Source organism: Nicotiana sylvestris, chromosome 12, assembly GCF_000393655.2.
Source record: "Nicotiana sylvestris chromosome 12, ASM39365v2, whole genome shotgun sequence".
NCBI lineage: Eukaryota > Viridiplantae > Streptophyta > Magnoliopsida > Solanales > Solanaceae > Nicotiana > Nicotiana sylvestris.
Window position 1 is genome coordinate 77,598,118 of NC_091068.1, and position 17,987 is coordinate 77,616,104.

Below are 17,987 nucleotides of genomic sequence, written 5' to 3' on the forward strand. Positions count from 1 at the left end.
TATGAATCCTACTACAAGTTTGAAAAGTTTACAAACTATTACAAAATGTCTGATAAGAGATAGAAATGATAAAGAGGGAGAAACACGGGACTGCGGACGTCAAGCAGCTACCTCGTGAACTCCGAATGTCTGTCGGGAGCTCTTAACTTGCACTGGCAGGATCAACAACGCCTGAATCTGCACACAGGGGTGCAGGGAGTAAAGTGAGTACTCCAACTCAGTGAGTAACAAATGTAAATAAAGACTGAAAGCAAGAAATCAGGTAAGGCACAAAGCATTCTATAATGAAGCAGTAAAACCATTTAAAATCAGTAGATCAGTGAAAGATAGATAAAGTCCTCTAACTCAAATATAGTTTCATGAAAAGCCTTTTTCAATAATTAAGCAGGTAATTGACAGTCAATTATAAAAAGTAAACACATAAAGGCTCGCCCCTAGGGCACAGTATCAACAAACCCGCCCCTCGGGCAACATCTCAGAACAGTACCAGCCCCTCGGGCAATCACATAGAACAATACCAGCCCCTCGGGCTCAGTCTCACATCACAATGGGCACTCACGCTCACTAGGGGTGTACAGACTCCTGGAGGGGCCCCTTACGGCCCAAGCGCAATATCAAGTCACCTCGTGGCGTCATCACTAGGCCCTCGGCCTCATATCAATCAAGCCACCTCGTGTCATACATATATCAGGCCCTCGACCTCATAATCAGTATCAAATGTTTCCTCACAACATAGGCCCTCGGCCTTACTCAGTCAAAATCCTCACAAGCCACTCGGGCAGTAGTAAAACATGTTTCTCAGCCCAACATATCATTTAAAAGATCAATTAAGTGTTAAAACAAAGCAAACATGGCTGAGTACGAAAACAGTGAAATATAACATGACTGAGTTCAAGTATAAAGTCAAAACAGTGAGGAAATACTAGTAAAAATTCCCGAAGTGTTCAAATAGTTGGCACAAGGACCAAATATGGCATTCAGCCCAAATCATGATGATAGCAAATCGATTTCAGTCAAATACGCGGTAAAATAATCATTCGGTACACACTAAGTCACAATGCCCAACAATGCACGACCCCACGCTCGTAATCAAGCGTGTGCCTCACCTCAATATAGCACAACGATGTGCAAATACGGGTTTTCATACCCTCAAAACATCATTTACAATCATTACTCACCTAGAACCGGTCAAATCTCTAGCTTGCAGTGCCTTTGCCCTTCAAATCGGCCTCCACTCGCGTCGAATCTATCCAAAGTCAGAACGAGGATGTCAAAATATTCTAAAGGAACGAAGCCCAAGTGAAAATAATCAAAATACGACACAAATCCCGAAATTACCAAAATCCGACCCCCGGGCCCATGTCTCGAAATTCAATAATTTTTAAATCAATAGATTTCTTATCTCCCAACGAGTTCATACATATCAAAAGTTCTCGAATCCGACCCCAAATGGTCCTTCAAATCCCCAATTAAAGGTATAAGTTTCCAAGCCCTAGTTTTCCCAATTTTCACCATTAATTTCTATGATTTCTAGCTCTAGTCCGAGAAATTATAGCATAGGAACGAATTTTACGTCCAAATTCCTTACCTCAATGAAGTTCCCTTGAAATCCCTCTTTCAATTCGTCCAAAAAGCTCCAAAGTCGAGATAAAAATGGTGAAATAGCTCAAAATTCGTGAAGGCCACAATTTATACTTTCTGCCCAGAACTTTTTGCATCTGCGGATATATTTACGCTTCTGCGGTACCGTATCTGCGGTCTAAACCACCGCATCTACGGTCCTCACTTAAACTCCCCTTTTCACATATGCGATCAACTTTCTGCATCTGCGCTATCGCAGATGCGGTATTCCAACCGCTTCGGCGATTCCTAACGACTTCCCCAAATTCCGTTTCCACGGCCACCCTTCAGCTTATGCGGCACCGCACCTGCGGTCCCCAATCTGCAGGTGCGAAAATACCAGAAGCAGCAATTTCAGCAGCTGCAACAAATTCCAAACTTCTCCGTTAACCATCTGAAATCACCCCGAGGCCCCTGGGACCTCAACCAAAAGCACAAACATATCATAATACCTTATCCAACATTGTACCAATCTTCAAAATACCTCAAAGAAAATCAAATCAACCAAAACACATCGGATTCAAGCCAAATTTTCTAAAATCTTTCGAATTCTGCTTTTGATCAAAAACCCAACCAAACCACGTCCGAATGACTTGAAATTTTGTACACACATCCCAAATGACACAATGGAACTACTGCAACTCTTGGAATTCCATTTTGACCCCTATATCAAAATCTCTCCTACTAACCGGAAATCACCAAAATATCAACTTCGTCAATTCAAGCCTAAATATACTACGAACCTCCAAAATGTATTCCGATCACGCTCCTAAGTCATAAATCACCTCCCGAAGCTAACTGAACCATCAAAACTCACATCCGAGCCCTCTAACGCATAAATCAACATCCGATTGACCTTTTCCAACTTAAACTCACTCTAAAAAGACTAGGTGTCTCAAACCTTACCAAATCCTTTCCGAACTCGATCCGACCAACCCGATACCACATAATACGGATAAACAAAGCATAAAGAAGCAGAAATAGGGAAAACAGAGCGGTAACTCATGAGATGACTGGCCGGGTCATCACATCCTCCCCAACTTAAACAAATGTTCGTCTGCGAATGAATCAAGAAACATACCTGAAGCCTCAAATAGGTGAGAATATCGGCTCCACATCTCTCGCTCGGTCTCCCAGGTAGCCTCCTCCACGGGCCGACCTCTCCACTGCACTTTCACTGAAGCTATATCCTTTGACCTCAACTTTCGAACCTGTCAACCCAAAATAGCTACTGGCTCCACATCATAAGTCAAATCATCATCCAACTGAACCGTGATGAAATCCAGAACATGAGACGGATCCCTAATATACTTCCGAAGCATAGAAACATGAAATACCGGATACACACTCGACAAGCTAGGTAGCAAAGTAAGCTCATAAGCTATCTCCCCAATCCTCCAAAGCACCTTAAAAGGCCCAATGAACCGAGGACTCAACTTTCCTTTCTTCCCAAATCTCATAACACCCTTCATGGGAGAAACCTTCAACATGACCTTTTCACCAACCATGTAGGACACATCTCGAACCTTTCTATCAGCATAGCTCTTTTGCCTTGACTGCGCTATACGAAGCCTCTCCTGAATCACTTTCACCTTTTCTAAAGCATCCTGCACCAAGTCTGTTCCCAATAGCCTAGCCTTACCAGGCTCGAACCAACCAACTGGAGATCTACACCACCTCCCATACAAAGCCTCATATGGAGCCATCTGAATACTCGACTGGTAGCTATTGTTATAAGCAAACTCTGCAAGCGGTGGAAACTGATCCCATAACCCTCCGAAATCAATGACACAAGCACGCAACATGTCCTCTAATATCTGAATAATGCGCTCGGACTGCCCGTTCGTCCGAGGGTAAAAGGTTGTGCTCAATTCAACCTGAGTACCCAACTCTAGCTGCACAGACCTCCAAAACTACGAAGTAAACTGAGTGCCCCTATCTGAAATGATGGAAACGGGGACACCATGCAAACGAATAATCTACCGGATATAGATCTCTGTCAACCGCTATGAAGAATAGGTAGTATACACCGGAATGAAGTGCGCGGACTTGGTCAGCCGATCCACAATCATCCAAATAGCATCGAACTTCCTCAAAGTCTGTGGAAGTCCAACAACAAAGTCCATAGTGATCCCCTCCCACTTTCACTCGGGAATATCCATCTGTTGAAGCAAGCCACCCGGTCTCTGATGCTCATATTTCACCTGCTGACAATTGAGACATCGAGCTACAAATCACACAATATCTTTCTTCATTCTTCTCCACCAATAGTGCTACCTCAAATCCTGATACATCTTCGCGGCATCCGAATGAATGGAATACCGCGAGTTGTGCGCCTCCTCCAGAATCAACTCCCGAAGCCCATCCAAATTGGGCACACAAATCCGGCCTTGCATCCTCAACACCCCATCATCACCAATGGTCACATCTCTACCATTATCATGCTGAACTCTATCCTTAAGGAAAAGCAAATGCGGATCATCATACTGGCGCTCTCTGATGCGATCATATATGGAAGACCGAGAAACCACACAAGCCAATATCCGACTGGGCTCCGAAATATCTAACCTCATGAACCGATTGGCCAAGGCCCGAACATCAACTGCAAGAGATCTCTCCCCAACTGGAATATATGCCAAACTCCCCATACTCACTGCCTTTTGGCTCAAAGCATCAGCCACCACATTGGCGTTTCTCGGATGGTACAATATAGTGATATCATAATCCTTAAGCAACTCCAACTACCTCCGCTGCCTCAAATTGAGATCCTTCTATTTGAACAAGTGTTGAAGGCTACGATGATCAGTAAACACCTCACAAGAAACACCATACAAGTAATGCCTTCAAATCTTCAATGTGTGAACTATGGCAGCCAACTCTAAATCATGAATGGGGTAGTTCTTCTCATGGGGCTTCAACTGACGAGAAGCATAAGCAATAACTCTACCCTCCTGCATCAATACACAACCAACGCCAACTCTCGAAGCATCACAATACACGGTATATGAAACTGAAGCTGATGGCAAAACTAACACTAGAGTTGTGGTCAAAGCTATCTTGAGCTTCTAAAAGCTCTCTTCACACTCGTCCGACTATACAAATAGGGCACCCTTCTAAGTCAACTTGGTCAAGGGCGATGCGATAGTTGAGAATCCCTGAACAAAACGGCGATAATAACCTGCCAAACCAAGAAAGCTGCGAATCTCTGTGGTTGAGGACGGTCTGGGACAACTCTGAACTGCCTCTATCTTCTTCGGATCGACCTAAATACCCTCACTGGACACCACGTGCCCCAAGAAATCCACTGAACTGAGCCAAAACTTGCACTTGGAGAATTTTGCATAAAGTTTCTCCTCCCTCAATCTCTGCAACACAACTCTCAAATGCTATGTGTGCTCCTCCTGACTACGCAAATATACCAAAATATCATCAGTGAAGACTATGACAAACGAGTCAAGATAAGGCCGAAACACACTGTTCATCAAATGCATGAACGTTGTTGGGGCATTGGTCAACCCAAAAGACATCACCAAGAACTCATAATGACCATATCGGGTCCTGAAAGTTATCTTAAGAATATCTGAGTCCCTGATCTTCAACGGATGATAACCTGAACGAAGATCAATCTTGGATAACACTCTTGCTCCATAAAGCTGGTCGAATAAATCATCAATATGAGGCAAAGGATACTTGTTCTTAATTGTTACTTTATTCAATTGCCTATAATCAATGTACATTCTCATAGTGCCATCTTTCTTTTTCACAAATAGAACCGGCGCACCCCAAGATGACACACTAGGCCAAATGAATCCTTTATCAAGGAGTTCCTGAAGCTGCTCCTTTAATTCCTTCAACTCCGCTGGTGCCATACGATATGGCAAAATAGAAATGGGCTGAGTTCCCGGCACCGGGTCAATACCAAAATCAATATCCCTGTCCGGTGGCATGCCCGGCAGGTTTGCAGGAAACACATCGGGAAAATCCCTCACAATTAGAACAGAATCAATACTGGGAGTCTCATCACCAACATCCCTCACAAAGGCTAGATACGAAAGACAACCCTTCCCAACAACATGCTGGGCTTTCAAGAATAAGATCACTCAACTGGGAACATAATCAGTCACACCTCGCCACTCAATCCGTGGCACACCCGGTATAGCCAATGTGACTATCTTAGCATGACAGTCCAAAATAGCACGACACGAAGAAAGCCAATCCATGCCCAAAATAATATCGAAATCCACCATACATAATAATAAAAGATCCACACGGGTCTCCAAACCCCAAATAGTCACCACACACGAGTGGTACACATGGTTTACAACAACAGTATCGCCCACCGGGGTATATACATGAACATGTGAAGCAAGAAACTCACGGGGCATACCCAAATAATGAGCAAAGTATGATGACACAAAAGAAAAGGTGGAATCGGGATCAAATAATACAGAGGCATCTCTATGGCAGACTGACACAATACCTGTAATAACAACATCTGAAACAATAGCATCGGGTCTGCCTGGGAGTGCATAGAAACGGGCCTGACCGCAACCTGATCGACCTCCCCCTCTGGGGCGACCCCTAGCTGACTAACTACCACCCCTAGCAGGTTGGGCAGGTGGTGGTGAAGTAACTTGCGCTAAAGCCGATGACTAACCCCTCTGTTGAGATGAACTCGCAAGACGACGAGGGCACTGCCTCCACATATGACCCATCTTACCACATTCATAACAAATCCCAGGTGTTGGAGAAGGGGACTAAAGGGAACCCCTCGCACCGGAGTGACTAGCAGATGCGCTCGGCATAAAAGAGCCCTGAGATGATGGAGCACGAGACAAGCTCTGAGCTAGAAGGGCACTAAGTGATGACTGGCCTTGATGAGAACTGTGAGAAACGTGGACCGATGACGCCCCACGATAACCTGGGTGAGCTGGCTGAGCATGCCTGAATGGATGGCCTTTGCCGTGCTGAAACTAACCTCTCGAAGGAGTACCACTATAACTACCAGATCCTCGAGGCCTCTTGGCCTCCCTCTCCTCGCACTCCTGGCGACGAACAGACTCAATCTCTCGAGCAATGGCTACAACCTCCTCGAAAGTAGCACCAATTACCCTCTCCTTGGTCATGAGAATACGAAGCTGATAAGTGAGGCCATCAACAAACATCCTAATCCTCTCTCTATCTGTCAGAACCATCCAAATAGCATGACGAGCTAACTTGGAGAACCTCATCTCGTACTGCATCACTGTCATCTCTCCCTGACGCAACCACTCAAACTCCCTACGCAGCTCCTCTCTGCGGGACTGCGGCACATACTTCTCCAAAAAGAGAACAGAGAACTGCTGCCAGGTAAGGGGTGTTGCACCAACAGGCCTACGCCTCTCAAAATCCTCCCACCAAGTAAAGGCAGCTCCAGAAAACTGATAAGTAGTGAAAGTGACCCGCTGGTCTCCAGAATACCCGTTGTACGAAGCATCCTCTGCCACTTATCTAAGAAACCCTAGGCATCCTCGCCCTCTGCACTACTAAAGCTCGGAGGCTGCAGTCTACCAAACCTCTCCAACCTACGGTGCTCATCCTCCAGCATAGCAGGAACTACATAGTCCTAAGAAACTGCAACCGGTTGGGTTGGATGTGCCCCAGTGTATGAAGTCCCTGCATGACCTGCTTAGGTGTGCGAGCAGTGGGAGTCTGATTGCCTCCCCCGGCCTGAGAAGTAGCTGCGATTGTAGTGGCTAAAACCGCCTGAGCTAGGCCATTGCAAACTGATAAGATCTGACCCAAGGCCTCCTGAAGACCCGGAATCACAATGAGCATAGCTGGTGCCTGAGCTGGTACTGCAGGAGCATCCATAACTGGGACCTGATCCTGAACTGCGACAGCTGGTGGATCTACAGGTGCTGCCCTAGCTGTTCTGCCTCTACCACGACAACGACCGCGTCCTCGTCCTCTAGTGGCCACAGCTGGTGGAACTGGTGGTCGTCCACCCTGACCGGTAGCATCTGTCCTCACCATTTGTGAGAGAGTAAAATAACAGAAGTTTAGTATTCAGATCAACAAGTTCGCACGACAAGAATTTCAAGAATATGAAGTTTTTCCTAAAGGTTCTACAGCCTCTCGAGGATAAATACAGATGTCTCCGTACCAATCTGTGAGACTCTACTAAACCTGCTCATGACTCATGAGACCTATGTAACCTAGGCTCTAATACCAACTTGTCACGACCCTAAACCCGGACCCGGTCGTGATGGCGCCTCTCATGAAGACAAAGCCAGCTAACTCTTCCTAATTCAATGTTAAAAAGTTAAACAGCAAGAAAATAGTCTAAAACATGATTTAATAATACTAAGTAGCAGATAATATCATAAATGTGCGGAAGAACAACCTAACATAGCCCGATATATGGATGTCACTAGTCATGAGAATCTATGAATCCTATTACAAGTCTGAAAAGTCTACAAACTATTATAAAATGTCTGATAAGAGATAAAAATGATAAAGAGGGAGAAACACGGGACTGCGGACGTCAAGCAACTACCTCGTGAACTCTGAATGTCCACCGAGAGCTCTAAACTCGCACTGGCAGGATCAGCAACGCCTGAATCTGCACACAAGGGCGTAGGGAGTAAAGTGAGTACTCCAACTCAGTGAGTAACAAATGTAAATAAAGACTGAAAGCAAGAAATCACGTAAGGCACAAAGCATTCTATAATGAAGCAGTAAAACCATTTAAAATCAGTAGATCAGTGAAAGATAGGTAAAATCCTTTAACCCAAATGTTGTTTCATGAAAAGCCTTTTTCAATAATTAAGTAGGTAATTAACAGTCAATTATGAAAAGTAAACACATAAATGCTCTCCCCTCGGGCACAATATCAACAAACCCGCCCCTCGGGTAACATCTCAGAATAGTACCTGCCCCTCGGGCAATCACATAGAATAATACCAGCCCCTCGGGCTCAATCTCACATCACAATAGGTACCCGTGCTCAAGGGGGTGTATAGACTCCTGGAGGGGCCCCTTACGGCCCAAGCGCAATATCAAGCCACCTCGTGGCGTTATCACTAGACCCTCGGCCTCATATCAATCAAGCCACCTCGTGGCGTCATCACTAGACCCTCGGCCTCATATCAATCAAGCCACCTCGTGGCTTCATCACTAGATCCTCGGCCTCATATCAATCAAGCCACCTCGTGGCGTACATATATCAGGCCCCCGACCTCATAATCAGTATCAAATATTTCCTCATAACATAGGCCCTCAGCCTTACTCAGTCAAAATCCTCACAAGCCACTCGGGCAGTAGTAAAACATGTTTCTCAGCCCAACATATCATTTCAAAGATCAATTAAGTGTTAAAATAAAGTAAACATGGCTGAGTACGAAAATAGTGAAATATAATATGACTGAGTTCAAGTATAAAGTCAAAACAGTGAGAAAATACCAGTAAAAATCTCCGAAGGGTTCAAATAGTTGGCACAAGACCCAAGTATGGCATTCAGCCCAAATCATGATGATAGCAAATTGATTTCAGTCAAATACGTGGTAAAATAATCATTCGGGACGGACTAAGTCAGAACCCAGCAGTGCACAACCCCACGCTCGTAATCAAGCGTGTGCCTCACCTCAATATAGCACAACGATGTGCAAGTCTGGGTTTTCATACCCTCAGAACATCATTTACAATCATTACTCACCTCAAACCGGTCAAATCTCTAGCTCGCGACACCTTTGCCCCTCGAATCGGCCTCCACTCGCGTCGAATCTATCCAAATTGAGAACGAGGACATCAAAATATGCTATGGGAACGAAGCCCAAGCAAAAATAATTAAAATACGACACAAATCCCGAAATTACCAAAACCCGACCCCCGAGCCCACGTCTTAGAATTCAATAATTTTTACATTAATAGATTCCTTATCTCCCCACGAGTTCATACATATCAAAAGTTCTCAAATCCCACCCCAAATGGTCCTTCAAATCCCCAATTAAAGGTCTAGCTTTCCAAACCCTAGTTTCCCCAATTTTCACCCTTAATTTTCATGATTTCTAGCTCTAGTCCGAGAAATTATAGCATAGGAACGAGTTTTAGGTCCAAATTCCTTACCTCAATGAAGTTCCCTTAAAATCCTTCTTTCAATTCGTCCAAAAAGCTCCAAAGCCGAGATAAAAATGGTGAAATAGCTCAAAATTTACGAAGGCCACAATTTATACTTTCTGCCCAGAACTTTTCACATCTGCGGCTATATTTCTGCTTCTGCGGTACCACATTTGCAGTCCAAACCACCGCATCTGCTGTCCTCACTTAAACTCCCCTTTCCGCATCTGCGCTATCGCAGATGCGGTATTCCAACCGCTTATGCCATTCCTGACGACTTCCCCAAATTCCGTTTCTGCGGCCACCCTTCCACTTATGCAGCGCCGCACCTGCAGTCCCCAATCAGCAGGTGCGAATATACCAGAAGCATCAATTTTAGTAGCTGCAACAAATTCCAAACTTCTCCATTAACCATCCGAAATCACCCCGAGGCCCCCGGGACCTCAACCAATAGCACAAACATATCCTAATACCTTATTCAAACTTGTAGCAATCATCAAAACACCTCAAACAACATCAAATCAAGCAAAACACATCGGATTCAAGCCAAAGTTTCTAAAATCTTTCGAATTCCGCTTTTGATCAAAAACCCAACCAAACCACGTCCGAATGACCTGAAATTTTGCACACACATCCCAAATGACACAACAGAACTACTATAACTCTCGGAATTCCATTCCGACCCCTATATCAAAATCTCTCCTACTAACTGGAAATCGCCAAAGTATCAACTTCGCCAATTCAAACCTAAATCTACTACGAACCTCCAAAATACATTCCGATCATGCTCCTAAGTCACAAAACACTTCCCGAAGCTAACCAAACCATAATAACTCACATCCAAGCCCTCTAACATATAAGTCAATATTTCGTTGACTTTTTTCAACTTAAACTCACTCTAAAGAGACTAAGTATCTCAAACCTTACCAAATCCTTTCCGAACTCGATCCGACCAACCCGATACCACATAACATGGATAAACAAAGCATAAAGAAGTAGAAATACGGAAAATGGAGCGGTAACTCATGAGGCGACCAGCCAGATCGTCACATCCAACCTACAAAGACGAAGGGTAGATACCCTACCTAAGGCGATCCAAGCAGCTGAATGCCTTGGGGACTATCAAGTGGAAGCTCGGAAAGATAGACCTCAACCGCCTGCTCGAGCGGGATACAAAGGGGACCAACCTAGCAATGGTGGCCCTAGCAGAAGTGGGGGAGGTCGGAGTGCAACCAAATCTAAGGCTCCCTTCTCAGGCAGCAATAGTGCTGCGTCAAACAACAATAATCGGGGAAGAAAGCCCCCTTCCAAATTCTATCATTGCAGCGGACCACATTGGAATAATGAATGCCCACATGAACAGATGAACTCCTATCAAACTTTTGATGATGGGACCAATGACGACACAGATGATGTGGACTAGACCGAACTAGTAGGTGCATTCAATGAAATTGTTAACTCTATTTCTAAGGCCTTAGTCGAAACTAGTGCTGGTGTTCGTAAAAAGAAGGACCCATATCCAATCACCAAGAAAGGGAAAAAGAAGGTGGATGATAGGACTCCTCTTAAACAAGAGAGAATCTTAATGTTCGTTGAGATGAAGGTAAATAGCAAGCCCATTCGGGCAATGATAGACACGGGTGATACCCACAACTACTTAGCCTCAACTCAGGTGGAATGCCTTGGTCTAGTTGTAGGAAAGGGTAGAGGTCGTGTCAAGGCTATCAACTCACCTCCTCAGCCAGTGGGTGGAATATCCAAAGAGGTACCAGTGAAGCTTGGCCTTTATGAAGGAAAATTCAATATGTGAGTGGTGATCATAGATGACTTCGAGTTGATAGTTGGGCTGGAATTCCTAAGGCAAACCAACACCATGCCCGTACCATATATAGACATGCTACTGATGATGCGAACAAACGAGTCCAAGCTCTGCATTATCCTGTGCATGCCATGAAGATGGACGCTGAGAACATCTCGGTCTTGCAGTTGAAGAAAGGGGTCAAAAGACATGAACCTACATTCCTGTCAACCCTCTGCATTAAAGATATAGAACGCTCCTCGGATCCCATTCCTGCGTCCATGAAGGAGCTGCTACTAGTTTATGAAGATCTCATGCCACTGGACATGACAAAGCGACTCCCGCCTAGATGCACTGTGGACCATGAGATTGATTTGGTGCCAGTCGCGAAGCCACCCTCCCGGGCGCCTTACAAAATGTCACAACCCGAACTCACCGAGCTTCGAAGACTGTTGACGGAAATGCTAGACAAAGGGATCATCGTGCCCTCCAAATCCCCATACGGGTCCCCTGTTCTATTCAAAAAGAAACATGATGGCAGCCCACGACTCTGTGTGGATTATCGGGCTCTAAACATAATTATCGTGAATAATAAGTACCTTATTCCACTAATGGCAGACTTGTTCGATAGATTGGGTGGTGCGACGGTGTTCACAAAGATAGACCCGAAGACAGGTTATTGGCAAGTTTGGATTGCAGAGGGTTATGAGCATAAGATGACATGTGTGACTAGATATGGGTCGTACGACTTCCTGGTTATGCCGATCGGCTTAACTAATGCTCCAGCATCATTTTGCACCCTGATGAACCACGTTTTCCGAGAGTAAATTGACGAATTCGTGGTGGTCTACTTGGTTGACATTGTGGTATATAGCCAAACACTTGAAGAACACCTGGAGCACTTGCGGAAGGTCCTAGCCCGATTGCGGGAGCACAAACTATATGCGAAGCTGTCCAAGTGCTCCTTTGCTCAAAAACAAATTGACTTCCTCGGATATGCCATCGAGGAAGGGTGGATCAAGATGGACTAACAGAAGATTAAGGCTATCACAGATTGGCTGCCGCCTAAGGATATCCATGCCTTGAGGGTGTTCCTTGGCCTATGCAACTTCTATCAGCGATTTGTGAAAAATTACTCTCTCATCGCAGCGCCATTGACAGAACTCCTCAAGAAGGTCACGCCTTGGGATTGTGGACCCAGGTGAGCGGAGGCCTTCAACGTATTGAAAGAGGCTATATCTAGTAGCCCCGTCTTGGCCCTCCCTGATTTGGCCAAGCCATTCGAGGTACAAATGGATGCCTCGGACTATGCCCTTGGCGGAGTCTTGATGCAAGAAAGGCATCCTGTAGCATACGAGAGCCGGAAGCGGAAGGATGCAGAGCGGAGCTATGCCGCCCACGTGAAAGAATTATTGGGTATCGTCCATTGCTTACGCCTTTGGAGGCACTATCTGCTGGGAACCCCGTTCGTGGTCAAGACAGATAACACAATTGTTAGCTATTTCATGACCCAGCCGAAGCTGAACGGTCGACAGGCCAGGTGGCAGGAACTCCTAGCAGAATTCCACTTCAACTTGGAGTACCGAAGTGGGAAGACCAACCATGTTGCTGATGTGCTCAGTCGGAGAGCTGATCTAGCATCGGTGTGCCTACTCACCACCCTAAGGGGGAGCGAAGTAGCCACCACGATCAAAGACCAGATACAGGATCTACTCATCAAGAATCCTGTTGCACAGTGTTTTGTTGATTTTGTATGAGAGGGAAAGACTCGCCAGTTCTTCATGGAAGATGGTTTCCTAAAAGTGAAAGAGAACCGACTTTATATTCATAAATGAGGAGATTTGCGAAGGACACTTCTGGTGGAATGTCACGATACTTTGTGGGCGGGCCATCCCGGTGAAGACCGCACCATAACATTACTTCGTTGTGCATATTATTAGCCTCAAATGGCTGATGACGTCGTTCAGTATGTGAAGACTTGTCTCGTATGCCAGAAGGATAAGTCGGACCGCTTGACACAAGCGGGACTCTTGGAACCACTAGCTGTCCCAAAGAGACCTTGGGGAAGTGTTTCCCTAGATTTCATCATCGGATCGCCCAAGATCGGAAATCTCATAACTATCTTGGTTGTGATGGATCGGTTTTCCAAGTATACTACCTTTATAGCAGTCCCACAATACATCTCAGCAGAGGATATAACTTGACTTTTCTTCTCTCATGTCGTCAAATATGCTACCTTTAACAGGAAATATACGTTATTTAACAGTGCATGAGAAAAATGCATTTTTTCAAAAACTTTTTATGCTTTTTTTTTCTTCTTCTTTTGGAACTAATGAAAGGGGAAATGAAATCAAATATACAAATGAAGATTACTTTTCAAAATGTTAACTTACTAGTTGCAATTTCACTCACTCGACAACATAGATTGACATTGACTTACCGTGTTTGATATTAAATGCTTTTGCACCACACAAGGGGACGTACATTGTGGGTTGAGGGGTCATGGGACTCGTTAGCCTTGGCAAAAACCTTGTATATATATATATATGTGTGTGTGTGTGTGTGTGTGTGTTTACATATATATGAGACCCCTTAAATATTTTAAGTGCGCCCCTTAAACACAAAGAGACTAATTGGATAAGTGGTTGCATTGGTCATTTAAGTTCTGATTTTGGAAGTGATGCAAGTTCAAATCCCACCTTTAGCCTTTTCTATTCCTTTTCAGCTTTATTCCCTCCTTTCTATGTTTGTTCTGCCTTTTCTATAGCTTTTCCCTCCTTTCTATGTTGAGTACAATGTAATTTATATTTAATAGCAAATTACTTTATTTTTTTTTTACTTTTGTCCTTTTTTTTGAATCAATTATAATTTAGTACTAATATATAATAGTCAACTTAATTAATATTTTAGTCCTTTGAATACAATGTAACTTATATTTATTTAATAGCAAATTGCTTTGTTTTTTACTTTTATCTTTTTTTTTTTTGAATTCAATTATAGGTTAGTACTAGTACATAATAGTCACCCTAATTAATTTTATTCTTTTTCAAATTCAACCCTTAAAATTGAAATCATCTAATTGCAATTTATCGTCCATAAATGAAAAAATACATATCATTTTGTGACAACCTTTTTCAACAATCTGACTCGGCAATGACAACTAATAGTTTGAGACTCTTTTTCAGTTTTTTTAGTATTACCATACTCTTTATCTTTAATTCTTTAATACGTCTTTGATAAATTTACGTTTGAACGCCCTTTTGATCACTGACCCCCTTTTTTTATTTATTAAAAACTAGAATTTTAAAGTATGAAACATGTTTAGTCAAACACCTTCCCTTCCCATAGTATCCATTTTGCGAAGAAATATCTCTCTCTCTCTCTCTCTCTCTATATATATATATATATATATATATATATATATTCGGTGCTTTCTTTTTCTTTAGAACTTTTTTTGTTAATACTTAAATGATAAGTCATCATAATCATTAAGTTTTCAATGAGTTGCACGCCGAATTTTATCGCTAGTGACTAGCATATAATGGTGCCCCGTCGTGCTCAAATCCTGGGTCCGCATTTGGCACCACATTATTGCACCAAAACAAACTATGAGCAGTTGGACATCAGTGTCCAATTTTCTTTAAAGTGTAGGGATAGTTATGTGAACCCCAAGTTCTAGATCCAGTGTTTGATAACAGTAATTTAGTTCTTAGATGAAAATTAAACGGTAAGCTTGACATTTAGAGTAACTTGAATTTTGAAGAGAAAAAATATTAAGTAATGGAAGAAAGTGGGTCAAATGAAAGGCAACAAGTTTGAGAGTGACACATCATCACGCAATTATACAAAAGTGAGATTTTGCCACCATGATGATAAGTTGACAAGTGATGCACAACAGAACAAAGCAACAGAGATTCATTCTTTCAGTCAATAACCGATTTAAATATCTAATTATGAAGCAATAAAAATGAAAAATGTAGCATGTCTCATCCCTCTCCCATAGTCTCATTGGGCCCCACAAACCCCCAATAAATAGCGACCTTTGAAGGCCTCCTGAGAAAACATCACAGTGGTGGCTTTCGAACATAAACTTTTTAGTGCTACTATTCTTTTCTAGCTTTTTTTTCACTACAATTCTAATATAATAACATCAACATGGTTTGCCAAAGCAATCCAGTGGTGGAACAAGTCTGCGAATTGTACGAAAAGATCTCCAAATTGGAAAGCCTGAATCCATCCAAGGATGTCAACATGCTGTTCACAGAGCTTGTGAATACGTGCATGCCACCAAATCCCATTGATGTTTCTAAGCTCTGTCAAAAGATTCAAGAAATTAGGTCTCATCTCATCAAGCTCTGTGGTGAAGCTGAAGGACTTCTTGAAAGTCATTATTCCAAGATTCTTGGCTCTTATAAAAACCCTCTTCACCATCTTAACATTTTCCCATATTTCGACAATTACATCAAACTAAGCTTGCTTGAGTTCAACATCCTCACCAAACAAACAGCCATAACCCCGGCCCGAATCGCCTTCGTGGGATCAGGGCCTCTCCCTCTCACTTCTCTCGTTTTAGCTACCAAACACCTTAAGAGTACCTACTTTGACAATTATGATATTGACTCTGCGGCCAATTCCATGGCGTCCCGCCTCGTGGCATCCGACCCTGACTTGTCCCAGAGGATGGCTTTTCTCTCGATAGATATCATGGATGTAACGTATGCCTTGAAGGAATATAATGTTGTCTTCTTGGCGGCCCTCGTGGGGATGGACAAGGAAGAAAAGATTAAGGTTATTAATCATTTGGCTAAGTATATGGCTCCCGGAGCAACACTGATGCTAAGAAGTGCACATGGTGCACGCGCTTTTCTCTACCCTGTCGTCAATTCTCGTGATCTCAAAGGCTTCGAGGTTTTATCTATCTACCATCCAACAGACGAGGTTATTAACTCTGTGGTTATTGCTCGTAAGTTGCCGCTGCAGCCACTTGATCAAGGATTTGGGTCCATTGTGCTTCCGAGCAAATGTGCTTGTGCTGAGATTCATTCGTTCAATCCTATCAATAAAATGAACATGATTGAAGAATTGTCACTAGAGGAGCAACTTTCCTGAAGAGACGATATATGTTGGTGATTTGATTTATGTTTCATTTGTGTCCTACTTGGAGTTGTAGCCCTTAATTTCCATTTTGATTCTCATGCTGAACGTGTCCCATTATCCCTTTGTCTCAACTCTAGGAAATAAGATGACCCTGCGGCATTATCCCTCTATATATCCATATGAATGCATTAATCATGATGAGATGTTTCATGTTTGTGCACAAGGACTTGCAATGGTTCTTCAATTCCTTTACCTTTCTTATTTCTTTGATAGGTATTGTCTTTCTTGAATTATATTTCATGTAGCTTACGTTTTTAGTTGAAAATCAGTAACACCTCCCACCGAAAACCGCATGTACAATCCACTGCCAACCTCCAATATAACAATAAGATTAGATAAAAAAAATTAAAAAAATAATAATTACTAAGAGAGTTTTCTTTTTACAATAATATTCTTGTCCTCTATTGAAAATTGAACCTCATATTAGAAAAAAAAGGACTTTTGCTTTGTGTATTTATTACATGACTTACATGAACAGGGCGACCCAACATGTGTGGTCTAAAGCCAAACTTTACGAGGGGCCTTAATTTTTTTTTAAAAAAAAAAAATTATTTATTTATTTGAAGTCTATTTTTCTAGCGTTTCTTAGATACGAGATATAACTAATCTAATTAACCTTTCTTGAGACATTGATGATCTTAGGTAAGATATTATCAATTTTAATTTTGAAAACTTTTTTCCGCTGAAGCGACACTAACAAGAATTATTAACATTATTCCATAAGCAATATAGGCATTGAAAAAAGAATTAAATCTTCTTATTTGACCGAGTGTATCAATTAAACAACTATCTTCTAATTGCACTATTTTCCTTAATACTTTTAATTCCGAAAATAAATCTAAACCATCAACATCAAATTGATTATTATGCTTTAAGGAACATTCAAGATTAATACAATATTTTGTTCAAATTTTCATCATGTATTTATCTTAATTTACCGTTAAATAGAAAATCAAAAATATTTTCATATGCTTCGAATTGTTCAAATCTATTTTGAAGTGAAAAAAATAGTTTTGTCTACTATGTGTAAAATAATCAACTCCAAAGGACTCTTCAAACGATTTTGAGATTTTATTACCAACATTCTTATCAAATTGTTACTTCCTATATATCACACGTTTTTTATGAAATTCGGGTTTGATATTCATTTCAAGTGCAATTTTCTTGGCCGAAATCATAGCAGTTGCAAAATCCTTTTTCTATATACTTGTTAAAGAAAGAAATCAAACCTTTTTCACTTTACAGAACCTTTTTTTAAACTTACACATAGCCTATTTGGCGTAACAAAAAATAAGCCCTCCATAAATGTGAGGCC

General features: G+C 42.4%; 1 protein-coding gene across 1 annotated transcript; it reads left to right on the plus strand.

Annotated features, from left to right (window-relative positions):
• The first annotated feature begins 15,576 nt into the window (after positions 1-15,576).
• On the plus strand, positions 15,577-16,826 carry LOC104249606 (nicotianamine synthase-like). The gene has a single exon (XM_009806059.2). It carries the CDS (start codon positions 15,671-15,673, stop codon positions 16,622-16,624), a length of 954 nt encoding a protein of 317 aa, XP_009804361.1. The 5' UTR covers positions 15,577-15,670; the 3' UTR covers positions 16,625-16,826.
• The last annotated feature ends 1,161 nt before the right edge of the window (positions 16,827-17,987 follow it).

Excerpts from the sequence above, each read along its gene's own strand:
- LOC104249606 (XM_009806059.2), top strand. The coding sequence starts at position 15,671 with ATGGTTTGCCAAAGCAATCCAGTGGTGGAACAAGTCTGCGAATTGTAC.